This window comes from Strix aluco, chromosome 4, assembly GCF_031877795.1.
Source record: "Strix aluco isolate bStrAlu1 chromosome 4, bStrAlu1.hap1, whole genome shotgun sequence".
NCBI lineage: Eukaryota > Metazoa > Chordata > Aves > Strigiformes > Strigidae > Strix > Strix aluco.
In genome coordinates this window covers 67689613-67709655 of record NC_133934.1, presented here as the reverse complement: position 1 = coordinate 67709655, position 20043 = coordinate 67689613, and the positions used below count along the sequence as shown (strand labels likewise).

The window sequence follows — 20043 nt, the reverse complement described above, 5'->3', positions numbered from 1 at the left end:
TAGCTGCAACGCAACCACGTAGACACCCCATTCAAACATCAGAATCAGAGTTCACAAGAAGTTGAAGTGCATCTTCGTGCTCAATGGATGGTGAGGGCTAAGAGATTGGGCTCCCTAGTGCTGCTGATGTAGAATGCCCATCTCAGTTCATTCTTCGTACTTGGGAACTCCCGTAGAGTAATCAAAGTCTTCAGGGAAACAGATTAGCCAGTGCACAGAGAGAAGTTCTTTCTAACAAGGCTGAGACAATCCAAATTAGAGATTAATTTTATTCATAGATCTGAAGGGGTTATGTTAGCATTTTTTGTTTTGTACTGTTTGTCAAGAGCTTGAAATATTTCATACAGTCTAGAAAATTCCTGAGTTAAGTCAACCCAGATGTCAGGTAAAATTACTTCATTAAGTCATGTTAATATGTGATTTTTCTGTTTTGCACACTAGTCAACTGCTTTTTTACCCTAATAAGTGCAGTTGTAAGTCCAGCTTTAATCTTAAACACAGTGCCAACCCACAGATTCTGAAAGTTGGTGGTGTTGCGATCTACATGCCAGGAATGCTTTATCTCCTTCAAGCCAGTAAGAAATTATGCAGCATCCATTCTGATGTTTGCATTCATCTGGCTCTGATTTCACCTACCCAGTGCAAGAGGAGCTTTGCCAGCCAGCTGCAGATGGGAAGCGCTTTCCACAGGAGATAAATCTGCAGCAACCCTAGTCATATTCCTCCCATGGCAAGCAAGAGAATATGAGCACTGGAAAAAAGACTTGTAATGTTTCCAAGTAATTATCATATTAACTGTGCTCTGTCCTGGGGGTGATCCTTTTTGTTAATATTGGTGCTTACAATAAAGACATAAAGTTTGCTGTATCTATCTGAATGTAAGAACTTGAGTCTAGATTTACTCTCTCCTAACCAGGGAACTTGAAGTTCGCCAGGTTGTGTCCCATATAACTTGGCAAGTTTCTTCTTGACAGTAGGCCTTTTAATGGAAACTTTCTTCTAGACAGTAAGACTAGACTCTTTCTATATGTTTTCAATAAGCAGCTCATGGAGAGCCCCAGTTCTTACCCTGCTGATCATTAAAGTCCTTGGCACAGACAACAGAATTACTCTCACTTTTGTGTCCTAACTTCCATTTGACACATGCCTACTTTAATCATATGTTGCATTTCTTCAGCAGGGAAGGTAATGTCTCAAAAGATTTTAGATTATTTCATTTTCTTTTTTTGAAAATAAATAGTGGCCACAATTGTGGGATTTTTAATTAGTTTTGACATTTTTCCAGTCTGAATGCCAGCATATAAGTATCAGAAAAGGAGCAAGGAATTTTATGAAGGCTTTCTTGGTGGTACAGATAACATTTGCATAGTATAAAGCTCCAGTTCAGGAAAACAGCCTTTTTCAGACTAGCACTTAGCTGCATACTTAAATAAAATTCATTTGGACTTAAATGTAGTTTTAAACTTGAACATGTAGCTAATTTTCCACAGAATTAAGGATCTGGAGTTCTTGAGAATACCAAGAAACTTTGAAAATCTATCCCTCATGCCCCAGACTCCTATGTCAGGGCTGTCTCTCCATGCCCCCAGGCAACGCGACCCAGCACAGCTGACATGCTGTCTGCGCTAGGCCACCCTGCCGCAGCCTGCGCACCCCACACCACACACTACCTCCTGCCTGCGGCCTTCTCCTGGTTCCATGTGGTGCACCATACCCCAAAGGCACACCCTGTACATGTTTGTTTTCTCTGGGTGAAAGTCCCTGAAAATAACATGAATTCTGTACCACATGCTATTAAAAGAAGAGGGCTTTTAACTTTTTTTTTTTTAGCACAATGCAATGAGTAAGATGTGCACAATGTGGCTGACGGTCTGAGACAAGGCTTACAGGATCAAGGTTTGCTCAGGTATACTGGGGGACTATGAGGAGGAGCAGCAGCACCCCCAGCACAGGCTTTCCCTGCTGTGTGAGGAGAGTGGTCCCTGCACCAAACATCCCCCGAACTGCTCCCAGGTCTCATGTCAGAGAAAACCAGCTGCTTTACACCAGAATGATTAGGGAACCAGGACTCAGGGGTGAAACTGGGTAGGCAGGTCATTTAACAGCATAGGCACACTCTTTATGTTCCCAAACATAGCCAAAGCACAGAAGTTTTTCTTATAATTGTTATGTGCAGAGATATATGAGCAACCTGGTCTAGTAGAAGTTGTCTCAGCCCATAAAGAGGGGTTGGAACTAGACGATCTTTAAGGTCCCTTCCAACCTCAACCAGTCTATGATTCTATATGGGACTATAACCAGGGCTACCACACCAATGACACTTTTCACTAAGAGTTGCTATTCACAGAACTCTTGCCCAAGACAGACAGCACAGTCGACATATGTCAGGGACAGCACGTTCAGCGTCTTCTCCTGTGGTCCCAAACTTTCCCTGAATACCTGCAAGCTTTTATGAGGAACTCTTTCTCTTTACAGCTCTTCGGAGTCAGAGAAAACTGTGCTGCCAACAAGTTGAACCTGACGCTGCAGTATATGAAGGTGAACAGTCTCTGAGGTTTCTGTTTAGGTGGTGCACTAAAATTTTAGCTAATCTAATGATGCATGAGTTACAAAACAGAGCTTATGTGACATTTCTACTGAATTATTTATTGATTTTAATGTTGTATAAAAACAACCCTTAAGCAATTTTACTTTCAAAATTCACAGCCGTTGTCCAGTTAGTGGTCATTTTGATTAAATCTGGCTAAGAGTTAGGGGAAGTTGGACACCATACAGCCTGACCTTTCAAGCCCCCTTCAAAGAAATGCCACTGAATTCACTAGAATGTCAAGACATTTTTCAGGACTGATGCAGACACTTAGTTGCATACTTATTTTAAGTCATGGTTACAGTCCTATTAAATTTGATGATACTAGTCACTTAAACAAGCATTGCAACTGTAGGTCCCTAGGCTACGAAGCAAAAGTAATTGGATTTATATGACAGACTTACAAAAGAGCCAAGCTAAAACATTCTATCACATTACAGTCATATCAATGGTGAAACTTTAACAGTGTATTTTTACAGCAGTAATAATTTTCCTGAAAGGGGAGGTCATATGTTAGAGATAAGATTGACCACTAATAAAAACATATTTAAGTTTACAGTTTTCTGAAACAAGGTTAAAAAAAACATGGTTACTCTCTAACCATATGAGGGCAATCAGAATTGCATTGCTAATTCAAGTGAGCTACAAGATTCTAATCTGCTTGGACATAAATTAGCTAGTCAGCTAAAAATACCACCCACTGAATGTTTACTTACTGGCTGAGACCTCACAAAAATAGCAAGGGAAACCTCAGACTTCCGCACCTCAGGTCACAGGGGATCAGGTGCTTTGTGTGGGCTGGCTAAAGAAAATCAATTGGCTGACCATATTGAGTTCAGCGTGATAAAGCAGTATATAATATTTCTATAATGCCCAGACTGCCCCATGCTCTTTCTACTGTGAATACATATTTTGAATTGGATTTGATCTTACTCTTGGTGAAACAATCACCTCTACAGTTCCAGCAACTGCTCCTACAGGAGGAGACTGTCACCACGGGGTGCTAAACTTCCACCTGCTTCCTTTGAACTTCAAAATGAAGAAGTGTTTTAGAACCCACTGAAGATAAGTAACTACACAGTTGTGAAAAATTCCTTCTAAAATTTTACAAAGGCCAAGATCAGATTTGGGCACTTGGGCAACCAACAGATCAAGAAAGTCTTCATTAGAACTGATCCACTGAAGTCAAAAATGCACCAGAAATGCAAGAGACTGGTTAAAACAGTGCAAAGCTCTTTCTTGAAATAATAGGTTTAGGGTACACCACAATTAAGCCAAAGAAAGAAGATGTATACATATTACCTTTGAAAAAACTCATTACAACTCTTTCTGCCCCTTCAAAGTGATCCCCTTATACAGGTTTCTGAAGCAATTTACTAATAATTTTCTACAAGTGGCTTCCAATTATCAAAGAAGAAAACAAAACGTTCATTTCTTCACTGAGGGTTCAGAGATACAGTAATTGCAACCCAAATTCCGAACACGGGGGAATTTGCTATCAGCACCGCTGGCACGGTATTCCAGAGCATACTGCCCAAAGACTTTGTTAAAATTCTTTCAGAAAAACTAAGACTTACAGTTTTACAGGGGATTATTGCTCTTGCCATCAAAGAAAACCCATGTTTTCATAGTTTTTCTTTGCTACCAAACAAATCCACAGCTTCTAAAACTCACGGTCATACCAGAGCAGGAAACAACTCAATCTTTCAGTCTGACTTAGAAAATGTGTACCTTTCACCTTGGTTGTTAGAAAAAATTAAAAATGCTGTTTCAACAGGCTTTTTCCTTCTAGCTGCCCTGAAAAGCAATTTATTAGCTGTCACAACTTAATGGAGGCATAATATAATTTCCTTACTAATTCCAAAGCTAAATACAGACTTGCTAAATATTTTACTTATTTATAATAGGTATGTCCACAGCAACTAACAGCTCAGCTCCTGGACACAATTTACATTAGTAGCCACAACTGTGTCTCAGGATACAGTAAGGAAAATCTTGATTATTTCTGATCTTAATCTGAATAGTGATCAGAAGAGGTAAGACAATATAGGTGTTTTCTCCATACAAAACCTAAAATAGTATTTTTTACTTCAATGTTTTCCACTATCCAGTACTAGTATATTCCATCCCTACACATTTCACAAAGGACAGAGCAGCTCCTGATGTCTTATACCTGAAACGTACTCTGCCAAAAAGGGAGTATTTTTCATTAAATCAAAATGTAAAAGTAATGTGAATAACAGGGGGAAGATTAGACTCCTAACGGAATTATTTTTCTTTTCTTCAGTAAAGCACATACTGTCCATCATTTTTCTTTCTTTAAGTTATTAGGTGATACTTAGGTGATACATTTCACCACAAAATAAAAAAAATTTGAAAAACCTAATTTTGAGAGTATTGTGTACAAGCAAATAACATTTTAGTTCTAAAATCTGTTTACTAAAATATTAACTGAATGATCTGAATAAAAAAGCATTAATAAAATCCACAGATAATGTGCAAATTTACCTATTTATTTTGCTATCATCTCTCTTTGGTATCCCACTCCCACAGCATTCACATTAATTTAATGAGCAAACCAAACAACAACAGGCCCTGAAAACTAAGCATAAAACTGGAAACAGAGACTATATTTCTTTATTTTGGAGAAACATATATCAACATATTGCAAACAGGGCCAGGATAATTTCTGTAAGAACAGTAAAAAGTTTGTTACAAACTTAGACCCGTAATTTCTTTTTTTCAAGTTATTGCTATTACTATCATATGCATGAGAGCATGTCCTGAAAGAGAACTCTTGCTCTAGGTATGATAGAAACCTCAGACTCTAAAAATGTCCCCATGCTACAGGGCTTAAACATAACACACTGAATATGGAAAAAAAAAAAGTTTACAAGAAACTTCTTTAGGTAACTGAAAAACGTTTTACAATTTAACTTTGAAATCCACTCAAACACTACTGCATTCATCTTTGCAAATCGTTGCCTGAAGTCTCTATCAGCTTCACTTATTCATTCAAGCACACCTTGCTTTAAAACTTTCAACACTGTCTTCACATATAAGCTAAAGATATCATTTTTCATACATGGCTTTCAACTTCTTCCTTGGCTCTGCCAAGGATGCTAGTCCACACTGTCTTTTAGACAAATGTTTGCAAAAAGAAATTTGGAATTTTCTTTTAAACTAACCCCTACACCTATGAAGATGCCAGAACAAAGGTCTTCAAAATAGCTTTGAGAAAAAAAAAAACACTAACCCCCAACACCAAAACCTGGCAGCTGGTAATGCTGTAGAATTTATTAATCATAGTCATCTCACTGCCATCCTCTGCTCATCTGTCAAACTGCTGTAATACCTATTGCTCCTCAACCCCTATCTGCAATGTAACTTCTCTGGAGAAAGGCGTAACTTTCATTAAAATGAGGAACACCCATTACATGGGCATGCCTCATTACAATTAATAAATGGATACAATAGACAAGCAGCAATAACTAACAGAAAAAAATATGAGTGGTGGCACAGTCCCATTTCTCTAGACAAATAAAAGAATAAGACTCCCAGTATGGGAAAGAAAACTGAATAACGGGGGGGCCTCAGTTAAATCTCACTCTGCCACAGCAATACAAACCCAAGCAGACAGTGAGTGAGGTGTGCTTTGCTGAACGCAGATGCCTCAGGACATCTAAACTGCAGCTTACTACAAAAAAAACCAACCAGAATTACGGAGAACCTTCAACTTGACGTCCAGGAATATTTTATCATAGTATTTACCCGTATCCAAAGAACACTACATAACAACTTCCTCAGCTAGAACATTTTTTTAAATAATTTGAGTATTTTGAAGACTACAACTCTATTTAGTGCTCAGTGTTTCTGTTACAACTGGAACTTCAGAATAGCAGGGCCATTAGTGTTAGACTACCAAAGCAGACCTAAAGTTTTGATCATAGGTACTTCACTAACATTTATCTATACCTGCAGGACACTGGCAAGAAGGAGCAGCCCAAAAAGGCTTACATAAAGCTTTACTAAAAGCAGCGTAATTTTATAGACATTATCACCTTCATGCAGAAAGACACCACTGAAGAACAAGACTGAAAACATAGCCTGAGGTGAATCAAAACATCTCTATGAAGTAATCTAGCATGAAAACAACAGGTTTTTGAGGGGGGTTTCTTGCAACTCACTCTTGCAAACTTCTGTCCTTCAAATATCTTACCTGATTACATGTGTTAATGTCTATTCCACTTTTCAGGTATTCCACTACTTTGTCCAGATTGCCAGCTCTGGCAGCTCGGAGAAAGCTTGCATTGCTGTCAGACTGTAAAAAAATAAGGAAAAAAAAAATCTCTAGTTAGCTCCTGTTTAAGAGAGAACACAACTTCATCACCAGTGAAAGGTTTCCACGTTTGATGCTGTGGGAGAATAAAATTGTGAAGAAAACTGACTTTGCATTATAACTGCATTGATTAGCATACACATACTTAAACAAGGCAATACCAGCACAAAACAACTGCAGACCTGTCAAGGTGAGCAAAAAGGTTGCTGAAGTTCAAAATTTAGCAAGAACCAAAGAAAAAAACCAGAAATCATAGAAATTGGTATTAGCAAGAAAAAAATTAATGCATCAAGTTGCTAGCTATAGTTTTCTGAGATTTTATACATATATATATGCTCAAATCCCTGGAAAATAATTGACCTATCCTGTTATTGGCTATGCTACTTAAGAAAACATACATTGACTTTGGATTTGTACTTGGCATAAAAAGTTACATGACTACAGTGTATACTCATGCACACACACTCGCTTAACACAGAGGTACACACTGAAGAAAAAACAATATCCAAGAGCAAAGAAGGCCTATGGATATATGTTATCATCTGTGACAAAGAAGAGGGGCATGCTAAAGGAAGAAAAAAAAAAAAAAGTCCCACAAAACCGGGCAGCACTGCAAGCGTAGCTAACCATAGAACAAAGCAGATGAAGTACTCAAGCCTGAGTATCTAAATCCAAGATAACGTAAACATGCTCACTCCTAAACTGTCTGCATTCACACATTCGCATTTAAAGCGCCATTAGCATTTATAGGTTAAAAAAAAATAAAACCATGTTTTCATTTTTCAGCTAGGTTGTGGGATGTACTGTTAAGCAAGAGAGCATGAAATGTGTCAGCCCTCTTGCCTTTATCTACGATTATGACATGAAATTACACTGGCTATTTGAAAGCAGCACATACTTTGATGTTCACCCACATGCGAACCTACACACAGGTAAATTGTCTATTAATGCAACTGCAGATGCCAGGAGAAAAAACAAAATTGTGCAACAGAAGTAATGATTAAACAGACTAAGCATTTGGGAACATGCACAGAGATAGTAACAATTTTCATAAATAAATAGAGTAGGAGCAAGTTTCAAAAAGCAGATAAATAACTGCAAAATTCTGTTTTGTGGGGAGTGATTAGAGAGGCACGGGAGGGCATGCATGCCATTGGACTCATACTTGGTGTTCCATTGAAATGCCTCCAACTGAGCATGTTTTCTCATCTAATTTCACCTTCTTGTCAAGAAACATAGGGTGAAAACCATTCTTTCACATTGTGAGAATATCCTAAAAGCCTCCCACTTTCAGCTTACTAATATTGATCGACAAAGCAATTTGTTTCAGTTACCCAATCCATTTCAATGCATTTATTTTGGTCACCCTAACTTATCACGCTGTACTAACTTCACAGTCCCCGATTCCAACCTATTTTAATCTGCAACAGATGGATGTCATCAAAATGATTCTTCTTACAACTGCGCTACATGCCAAGACAAAAATATTTCCTTTTGAATTCCTTTCAGCAAACTTCAGCACATTTTCCACATCTTTTACTGTTAAGAAAACAGACCATATTTCTAAACACACAGCAGGGTGAACGGGAAGGTAGCACAGGAATTCACGTTGACAGAACCTTTTATAGCTTCAGGCTTCAGTCAGGCAAGCATTTGGATGAGGCTTGACACAGGAGCAGATTCTGACAGGTACTTAAGAGAGATCCCTTTTAAGATCGAAGAATAGCTATTAGCACTGCACTGCCTCCCGTGATGCATACGTGCACATAAAGAAACAAAATTCTATTTTAATATTTAAATGTCCTTGAAAAATCAAGTGTCTTGGTTAAAACATTAACCAAGAACAAAGATTTGAGCACAAGGGGTAAATCTAGACACTTGAAATTAATGGGAAAAGCATCTTTGTCTTCAATAGGACACATATTTTACCTTCTTTTCCCCCATTTTCTTTCATGCTTTACTTCTACAATTTACCATGCCAAAACTGCTATCATCTGTTTTGATACTTTTAAGAGGTTAAGCAAGAATGACACAACAAATGAACATCTACAACTTCTGTTTTATTAGGGATGAATCAATCATTGCTTGTTTTTCTTTCAGGGTAACATGAAAGGCTAAAAATGTTAAAGTCTCAATTATTGCTGGAAGCTCAGATTGTAGCTAAGACCATCCAACTACATTCCATTTGTTTCTGGCCAAGAAGATACAAGCAACACTTTCAAAATAGATTCTCGTTTCTTTGATTCATACTTTCGTTATCTCAAAATTAAATTACTGCAATGCACATCACTTCAGGACACATTACACACACCTGAATCCTGAATTACACATTACATCCATTACACATACCTGAATCGCAATGCAATATACAAACTTCTTGTCTACATGAAGAGTTATAATGAATTAACTCTTCATGATTAATTCCCTGTACAGGCACTTACATTCCAGAAGTGTCTCATGCTGTGTATATTATCACTCTGAAATAACAGTGCTTGACTGTGAATAGAAGAGGAACAAAACTGCTAACATCCCAGTGAAACACAATGAGGAAACTCCATGCTTCATTTAGGTGCCTTTAAAAATCCTAGCCTACAAGATCTTTGGGTTTTTATTAATTTTCTCCCTGTAACATGTACTGATCTCATAGTCAATGAATATGATTGTACCCATCCCTTCATAGTCTGCCCTCTCCTATTTCAGAAGTTTCTCACAGACTTGCATGATGTTCTCATTTATATCAAAGTTGAACACGCAAATAAAACACATGAAGCAGCAAATCAACTCCTTCATATATAAATTCACATACAAAATACCAGTGAGCACTTCCATGACACACTCAAAAGATTCAGCACTGCATTTTAAATCTTAGAAGTCCTAGAAGTTAGGAGTACTCAGACATGTGTTTTCTCTCCTGGTTTGCCAACCCTGAATTTTACGGTAGATCCTCAGTAGTTTGTCCTTTTGCCCATTCTTTTCAGGTCTTTAAAAAGAGTTTTGGCAGTACTGTCCTGGCAATTTACTAACTTTAGCACATTACGAACTCAAATCCATTTTGACAAAATTGTCTCAGTATTCAACAGCAGCAGTTTTCCATAGTTTTACCATGCTACGAAACCATGATTTTGGATCTGTAGGCTTTTCCAATTGATTCAGTAATCTCATGAAATATTTTGTTTCCTTACATGTAGATTTTTAGTTGAATTCATGATGCATTTCAGTAGCACAGAAGCTGGCATATTGGTCTTTACTAGTTTGACGACTGGTGAAGAAAAACTGTCACCAAACTGTCATTTGAAAATACTTTCTTTATAAGAAAGAAAATAAAAACATGGAGTCAGAGTCCTTCGCACCATATGATACTTACCACGTCATCTCTTCCTATGCACACACGCCTGAGATTTTTTTTTTTTTTAGGGGTTTTACACATGTATGCAGATCATGCTGAAAAGCAAGCACTCTACCAATAAGGAAAAGAAAGGTTTACAAAAGTATGCCTTAAGCAGCTACCAGCAGCCATATGAACATGAGAGGCTTGCACTCTGGGAAACTTCGATGTTGACATGTTAATTTGCAAAGTCTCAGCTGCACCTCTACATACCGCCCACAGTTCAGGTCAGTCAGAATTACGGATCACTTTTACATGTGATCACTAACACTGAGCAATCTACTCAATGTTATTAACATGCTATTAGAATAAGATATAAAGGATTGAAGAATACTCAGCTGATATTTTATAGTATGCACCAAACTCACAATCTGTGGACTTAACAAGCTTTTTCTAATGTACTACTCTGAGAGATCCAAACTGCTCTATGAAAAATGCTAACCACCAACAGTAGTAACATTAACATTTGACTGTTCCACATCGAATTCTTCTTTTCACTACAATCATGATTGATTCTGGACTATTAACTTGCATTTCTACAGATACAAAATATTGATCAAAGAGAAGGACAACAGTCACTATAAAAAGAAAACATACCCAACTTTCAATACATATATAGCGAGAGTACTACAAGTCTTTGATAACTATTTTATTTAAAAACTGTTTGCAACGCAATCCTAATACATGCTATAGATTTGTGAGGAATATTTGATGTTATTGAACTGTATAAAAAGCTCCTATCTTTTAACTTAACTTTTCTTTATTAACTTTTAACTGAGGATAAATAATTGCAGCCAGAAATGAGTATTTTCAGAGCACTATAACAAATGAACTACAATGTGAAAAAAAAAAAAAAAAAAAATCACTCTAACCTTAAGTACCTTCACAGCAGAATGCAAGTGTGTTCTTTATAAATACCTAGTTGTCAGACATTACATAAGAAGATATAAGAAATGATCGAGTGAATATATGCTTTTTTTAAAAATAACTTGAGAGGGTGTGGATTCAACTTCTTTCTTGCTAATTGCAATGCCAGAATTTTGCCTAAAGTTGAAACATATAGCTCAGGGAATCTCAGTAATTAAATCATATACGGAAATCAGTATTTTATTCAAATAGTTGGAAACCTTCCATTTTGGTTCCTCTGTCCTCACTCTAGTTGCCTTTCCTGTCTCACAGCATACCGTATCACTTACTGCACATAGCACGCACCTGTTTCTCAAAGGCATTTTATAGAGAAGTGCAAAAATAAATCGTAAAATCATATGCTGTACCAAACTCATAGGAATTTCTCCACATACTCAAATCTGCTGGCGAAAAGCAGCTTCATGCTTAAGACAGCAAGATTGGGGGAGTAGGAGGCTTCAGTTTTCAAAAGACAGCTTTCATAATAATGTTACCCAAACCATCCAAATACTTGTTTGAAATCATGTCTATAGTAAAATTACTCCTGCAGGTTGGCTTTGGTTTTTTCCCCCCTCCAAATAAGGTGAAAGACCCCAGTCTGTCCATAATCACAAATATCTCTGCAGGAGAATGGAGTCTAGCGACAAAGTCTACTGAACAATTTCCATCTTCAAATACAGTTTATTAATTGAATGACAGCAGAAACAGAATTCAGAACTGATGTATAATAACCAAATAAGAGTTTTATATCTTAGTTTGATTTTATGAAGAAAATTTTAGCTATGACTTCTGAAGAGGCTGGCCCTGATCAGGAGGTGAGCAAAACCTACTATGAACTTGTATGCTTTATATAAATCAAAAAACTCAAATCATTAGCAGTTATAAAAACTTTCATGTTAAATTGAATCTTGTATTATTATTGTACATAAAATCAGCATTAAGACAGAATTTGCCAATATGGAAATCTTCAGGGTTATCTGACAGTGTTAAGACCATTTACAAACTTCAGATTTGTGAGGCAGTGTTTGAACAAGAGCTGTTTCTACAATTAGTAAAATGCTGATGGTTTTTTAACTATTCTTCATTAAAAAGCTCTTACTTGACTGGTGGCTCATCATGTCAATATACTCAAGGTAATGCCTGGACTTGAGAATTCAGCTCACCTCAGAAGAAAAGCTGCATAATCTAAACTCAGGTTTTCATGGCTTCTTGATATTATTTGGTACTTAAATGATGCAGGGAGGGGCAAATGACAGATATGTAAACACAGTCCATTAATTTTTTATTATGCCACGCTTTCTAGAGTGTCAGTTTATGTTCCTACCCTTGAGACAACCACTAAATTTTGTCCCAACTGGCTTGGTTATTTCTCTGATTTCAGAAACCATCTGTTCAAACCAGCCATCATTTAATTGGGTACAACTCTAAAAGCAGCACAGATGAGGTGTTACCATTACCCAACTCATTTGTCACATACGTATTTTTGGCCAGTATGGTAGGCTTTTTCCATACCAGCATGGAAATGTAAAAGATGGGACTTCAAAAGTAATGCTTTTTTCTCATGGAACAGTTTCTGTAAAACTTGCCAGATAGGTTTTCTGTGGCTCACATTTTATCTTTTGTACCCTGAATTATTTTTTTATTGAGCTGAAAGTGCTGCTGATCTCCAAAGGGCATCACAACAGAACAATGGCAATATTGTGAACTGCAAGCCTAAGATGCAGCTATGACTGCAAGAAGGCAAAGGATTTCTTTTTTTTTTTTTTTCCACTTAAACTACCACAGCAGAGTCTCAGCCTGCAGTTCTGATATGCATGCCAGAACATGAGCTAAATATTGCACTTAAAATGGCACAGGCTTGGTGTTCTAGCACTGGTAAATGAGATAACAACAGCCATAATGGAAACAATATTTCCCAAGCCTTTAATGAAATAACGTTCATCTTGTGAAAGAAAATAAAAATACAACAGTGCTTCACTTTCAAAGCCACCTCCTTTGCTTATAAACATGTATGTTTTCCTCCCATTAATTTACTGGAAGACATGGAGGAAGATAGATTAAATCACAGATCTTAAAGGCATTTCAGTATCTAAATTCCTGGATAATCAACGTGCCCAATCTTCTTATTTCAATTTCAAAGAAGTATTTTTATCACACAGCTTTTCCCATTCAAGCATGTGTAGGCATTTCAGATATAATTCACCCTGTTACGTACTTTCGGTTGTACAGAATTTGTTAATAAACAGTTGAAATGAAAAGCCCACAATTCTAAAATAGAAGTCTTAACTAAACATTTCTTTCTCATAATATCTAAAGCATCTTCTTATCCAGTAAAAGATACCACTGACCTTACAATAACCTAACTTTTTTTAAGAAATGAGAAGTTGAATCATAGGAACTGTGAAGTGAGAAGAGGAAGATGAACTTTCAGAGATGAGAGATCACCAACAAGTTAAATATTCTCTACCAAGACGTAGCTAATAGCATCTAACAATTATTTGAATCTCGGGGGTCTATCTCTCTCTAGGTTGATGATGATGATAATAAATCAGAAAAATAAAACCATTCTTTCAAGTACATATTATGCACCTAAATAATTTAAAACACTTTGAATATTTAGGCCAATTAATCACAGAATGTCATGAAGAAGATGGAGAAGTTGGCACCACTTTTACCAGCATTGAGCTGAAACCGTGCGTGGAGTTGCCCTCACCATAATGTTGCATATAGCATGGACATAGGCCCACGCTTTGGCATAAAGACTATTGCTATTTACAGCAAAAAGTACTGTGTAATAACAAGATGGTGAAATAGCTACAAGAAAAGAAAAAGCTTTTGTGTTATACACTGCATATGACCCAGGATTACAACATTCCATGATTTCAAACTAGTTTGCACATATTTAAACACAGAGAATGATTGCCTAACACAGAAACCTATGACAGAGTGGACTGGATTCAGAAGTGACCCCTTTAGTATGTTGTGTGTTCCTCAGAATGAATATTCTCTCATTAGACCTAGTAAGGGATGTGTAGGAGCCAAAATTATACAGTGTCAAAGTAGGGGGGAAGACTAACGTTGTTTGTGTTTACTATACATACTGGTAAAGGCTTTCTTATGTTAGACAAAGAAGCTGCAACCCAAAGGAGACACAGTGTATAACAATATTGAAGACTTAGAGCGTCCTTGAGAAATTAATTTCATTGGTATGTCTAGAGATGGAAAGAGCCATTACAAAACAGAAGCTAAGAAAATAAAATTAGGTTGAGGAATGCATTATGATTTATGCACATTATAAAATAAAAATGTATTATAATTCCAACATTTTTAATAACTGTTGAATTGAAAGACTTTTTCCAGTAATGTTAATATTTGCATATGACAGTTTTGTAGTAGTTTCATATCTTACTATGAAGACTGTTCTCAGAAAGCTGCATTCAATATTTAGAAAGTTTCTTATTACTGTTATGCTACCCCAACAAACATGTATTTCTGAGGAACATAAGGAGAAGAAAACTATGCCTAGCTAACAGTTTTATCTGAATACCAGTCCCTGCTACAAGACTGCTCCAGACAGACACAACTGCAAGTTATTATGTGTTTATGGACCCTTCTAATTTTTACTAATGGAAAAGCCAAGCTTCAACTATTCTATCTTTTGATATTGATGGGAAACTTCCCAATTATTTGTAAGGTATGACTATCATTTTATGCTGGTTGTTACATTTGGACACCTTTGACTCTTTTGCCAACTCCTCCTTGAAATTCCAGAGCTTGCAGGACACCAGCCATTCAGCCACTCTTTTCTTTCCACTGAAATGTACAGATGCCTAATCAGTTTTGGTTTGTTTTAACCAGGAGAAGAATAAACGGCTACATTTGGCAAAACACTTCAAAATATGCTTCATTTTTACCACATCTTTAGGTCCAAATGATCTCATATTAAACAGGTTTATGTTATTTGCTAAAAGATGGATTTAAATACACGCTTAACTGTGTTCCTGAGTTTGGGCCAATATTCGCAAATACAGCAGCAGCAAAAGAGGAAGAGAAAACTGAAGTAAAATCAACGCGTACTTGAGCCAAGAAGCAAATGTCTTCTATAAACCCATTATGATACTTAGCTGCCATAGACATCTGTAGGAGTCCTCCCACTACGTTCATTAATTTGACATACTGAACTCGCTGCCAGCTGACGTTTGCTATGTCAATGAAGGATTTGTGAGAACTGAGGCAAAACTGCATAGTTTTCTATGAAAAAGAACAGAATAAAAGTCTCTTGCCCAGCTGCATGCTCCTTCCAAATACAGTATTTGAAATGACAGAAGTTATTTTAATCCATACTGATTTTAAAATACAAAGTAAGCTCAGTAATAGGGTTCTAATCCAGAACAGCACTTCAGTACTAGCTGCCCTTCACGCATGTGTAATCCCTGATGTCCCACTGAGCTATTCATGTTCTCAAAAACAAACATTTCAGTATATGTCCCAGCTTGGAAACGATGTGTGCAAATCTGAATTACATTCATCAGTGTGAATCTAAAAAATAGAATCTCAAAAGCACCTGGAAAACATAGCCTGGATTTGTTTAAAAAGCAGAAAGAAAAAAATAAAACAAAACAAAAACAACAAACCAAAACCCAAAGGATTTGGGTTTAAAAAAAATGAAATCTTTTACCGTAGTCTGAGTAATCCTAAAAACTAGAAAAATCTTCATGTCTTTTACTAACACTTTTAAACTACTCTAAAAATAGAAATGGACAATCCTGTTGTTTAATGGGAAATTTTCCTGTGCTGGAATTTGAGTGGAAGTATCATTTAGTCATTTCTGGAAACAACAAGGATTCAGGATATGTTCAAAAGAACCACAGCATCAGTCTTAGTTCCCCTACACGACAGACGTATCTACTGAAGTTTTAAATACTGATATGGAACCCAGACTACCACTAAAGGAATTGAATAATATTACAGGAAAGAAAAATATTTAGGATCATCTGGATACCATATATTGAGATTTTGAGGTATAACAACTTCAGAACTTGGCAGGCATTTAAATGGTTTCCATGGCAAGTTTTTATTACTAACGATGTTCCTAAATAGAGAGGTAATACTGCTAGAACAGCTCTAGAACAAATTAGGATGCCCTTCCAAGCAGAATAACAAAATCTAGCCTGTAAGGAAAGCTTATGGCAGATTGTTGACAGATAATTCTATCACTCTCATTAATTCTTCATTCCTTTCCATCCCTCGTCTTATCATCAAAGGGACATTTTTCTAATAAAATGTGCCAATACCATCAGTGCTAAAGAATCAAACAGCTTTACTTACCTAAACACCATTAACTGATTGCCCATTGATTCAAACTTACTGGTACCATAAACAGAAAAAAAAAATTATTTCATGTTTCTTTGAGATGGAAATAAAATAGATGCAAACAAAATGGGTGTTACTGAAGTGCAGCAGTTTCTAGTTCAATGTCAGTTCTGCCAGCAGACTCATCATAAAGACCTCGCTTGTACAGAACGGTAAAATAGATACTGAAACAGTAAATGAAGAATTTTTAACTTTGTCCATTATGGAAGGAAACCAGGTTTCATTTAGAAGACTTTTTTTTTTTTTTTAAAAGGATTCATGCAAATAGCATCATACCCAGCACAACTTCTTTTTCTCTCTTCACAGTAATTTATCACCAATCAACTGGGCAGTTACACTTGAAGCATACCTAACCACACAAAACCCTTCTCTTAATTAGCTGTGACATTTGCCATTTGTACATTGGTCATGCTATTAAACACTCACTGTCTCCCCTTAATTCCCAGCTGAATGCTACCTGTAAAACAAAACTCCTGTACTCCTGGGCCTAAATTTCAAACAATTAAACTCTGGGTAGCAGAGGCGAGGAACCAGTTTCATCTAACTTCACCTGCATAAAAGCTACACCTTTAATTCAAGCAGGCCACATAAGGTCCCCCTATGGCATCAAGTAATAGTAATAATAATGAAAAGGGATACTTCCTAAAAGCAGTTTATCTCACTTTAACGTAAGTGTCCACAGAATAAATAGCTCTTTGGCAGCATTTTCCACTGTCTGTAAGCCCCTGTTCTAGAAGACTGTAGTGCATGTCTCTGGCCTACTTAAGTATTTAAAACTTTCTGGTTTCAAATCCAGGCACTCACTCACTTTTGCTGCAGTAACGGGAGTGAAAGGCACTGGCTGGACCGTGAGTCCTACACTCTGCAGCCTCTTCAGGGTCAGCATAGCACTTAGGGATATGGTGTAGCTGGGAACTGTCAGTGCTAGGTTAACGGTTGGACTAGATGATCTTCAAGGTCCTTTCCAACCTAGATGATTCCGTGCAAACACAGATCTTTCCCAAGGTTTTGCAAACTGCTTACCACTTCTCAGCATCACAATCTATATTGACTCTCCCACTGTCTTGTACAATAACATAAAAGTCCATGTTGCCAAATCCACTGCCTTGCGCAGGGAGAGAAAATTCCTCCTCTGAATGATGCAGTAGGAGTTTAGCGTGATCCTGTCCTGAAACTCAGAGAGCAGTCTGTCCTAGGTAGTCTGAAACACAACATGATCCAGACATATTTCCAGCACCATGAAGCAAGACTGGATCATATACTTTCAAGAGCAAATATGAAGGTAATTAAATATCCAAGAATGTTACAAAGCCCAGTGTTTTTGTCATATGAAATGTCTTTGTTTCAGCACATCAGAAAAAAAGGAATTAATCCATAATTCATGATTATGAAATAGTTTAGTTGCAGGTGTTTTATTATGCTACTGTTATTTCAAATATGAACTTAGTATCAAAATTTGACTCCCCATTTGACAAAGTTATTTGCCATCATACAGACAATTCAGGATAGTCAAACCAATACATTCCCGATTTCTTCAGCAAGATAGGCCTGAAGCAGCAGACAGTATTTGGTTTTAGTTTAGAAAAGATTAGATTATGCAAAGCTATTTTGCCATTTGAGTTGGCTGAATACCAACTGAGTTACTTTGAACCTTTTATCTGGTACAAGATTCATGGAGTCATCATATTCAGCATGATGTGGCACTCTCATCAACCAAGACAGCAAGCACGGCTATAGCTGTATAAAAGCATAGGAACCGTAAGCTAACAAGGTATGGTGCTGGGTACTGTACTCCTGTTTAGGAAAAAAACAATACACAATTTCTCCCTTCAGGACAAAACTTCACTGACGTTTCTAATTTACAGACACCTTTTTTTTTTTTTAACATTTTTGTAAGGAATCATAATAATAAATATAATGACTGTAAGCCTTCCTAGGAAAATAGAGCAATTTTCCTTTGTAATCCTCCAAGCACTGTAACATCTGAATCAAGACAGATATTCTAAAGTAACTCTGCCAGTCCCTACCAGAGCCATATAAAGTCAAGATCTTATGATTAAATGTATCAAAGACATTATCAAAGTGCCTGATCTTTGCCTGCTACAAAAAGCTCTGAAGGCTGACTGAAAAGTACCCAGAGGCGAAAAAAGAAAGAAAAAAAAAAAAGAAAAAAGGGAAAAAAAAAAAACTCAAAGATCACATGCTGCTCGATTTGGCTCACTCCTGCCTCCTCAAAGACCTGACCCTTATGCAGAAGGGCAGCTTGGAGACTGTATATTCAGAGAGAGAAAATCATTTCAGGGTTTGCTTATTTGTGTCTCAGGGAACTTCCATACATTCACAAACAGCTTCAGGCCACTCACCTTAAGGGAAAGACTGTAATGCCTGTTGAAAACCACATATTCAGCAATGCAAGCGGGCCTGTCCTCCCCCCTCCTCTACCCCAGGAAGTCCTGTGCTTGCATTGTCCCTCCCCCTGACTGCATGTTTCCCATCACAAATGCTGGAGCTTATTTGTTAATTCAACCAAAAACTGCTTGGTGGGAGAAAAAAAAATTGTCTGAAAGCTCAATGAAATACTTTAATTTCATGTTTTAGCTCAAAGAAAGTTTCATTTCTGAAGAACTGGTCCAACTGTGTTGTCAGTAAAATAAGCAGTAAAACTGCTCAGAAAATTTCAGTCGAAAAGATTTCCTACCAGAAAACCAAGACAGCATCAGAATTATTTTCCAGAACAAAGCAGAACTTCTTGTGAGCTGCTGCTGCAAGTGCCTCCAGCCTCCTCTCCCCTTACAAACACTGTAACTCATCTCAACTACATTTCCTATAATGCATTGCAGTAATTCATGCAAGTACAAAGCATAATATTGACCTGAGAACAATTTTATTTTAGATCAATATATATGGGAGAATATAATATTTGTATCTATTGACATTAAAGGTTTTCTGATCTTCCTGTTCTGCCAGAAGTTTTGACGCTACCTCCTTTCATTGACAATTTGGAATGAAATAACCATTTAATAACAAATTTCCCAAACAGAGGAAGAAAAAAAAAAAGAAAAGAAAAAAAAGGGGGGGGAGGGCAATTCATTTGCCATAAACATTATACAGATATTCATCTCAATGATTTCCTTCCGGTTTGCAGAGCAAACGCTGACATTACTGTTACAATCACGGCATGCCTAACTCTCAAACCCTGCAGTCATCAATGTGACCCCCTTACATGTACCTGGTCCTACTCACTGTAACCCTCACCTGCATAAAGATCTGTGGGGCTCTGTCTCTACAGGAAACAGAAAATAATATCATGTACTAGGCAGACAACAGCTTTAAAAAGTTACTGAGTTCAAGTTTTAAGAATGATCAATGTAGGATCATTTACAGCAGTTGTGTAAACTAGGATAATAGATTACATCCGTCCATTTGAAGGATTTGTTTCACTGAGAGTGTTTC

General features: G+C 37.0%; 1 protein-coding gene across 50 annotated transcripts in view; it reads right to left on the bottom strand.

The window, feature by feature from the left end:
- ANK2 (ankyrin 2) overlaps positions 1-20043 on the bottom strand; it is a 371582-nt gene that overhangs the window by 148868 nt on the left and 202671 nt on the right. For all 50 annotated transcript variants that reach the window (XM_074823462.1, XM_074823464.1, XM_074823465.1 and 47 more), the window contains one exon: positions 6807-6908. In XM_074823462.1, the coding sequence (XP_074679563.1) occupies positions 6807-6908 (102 nt within the window). The remainder of the gene's footprint in view (positions 1-6806; positions 6909-20043) is intronic.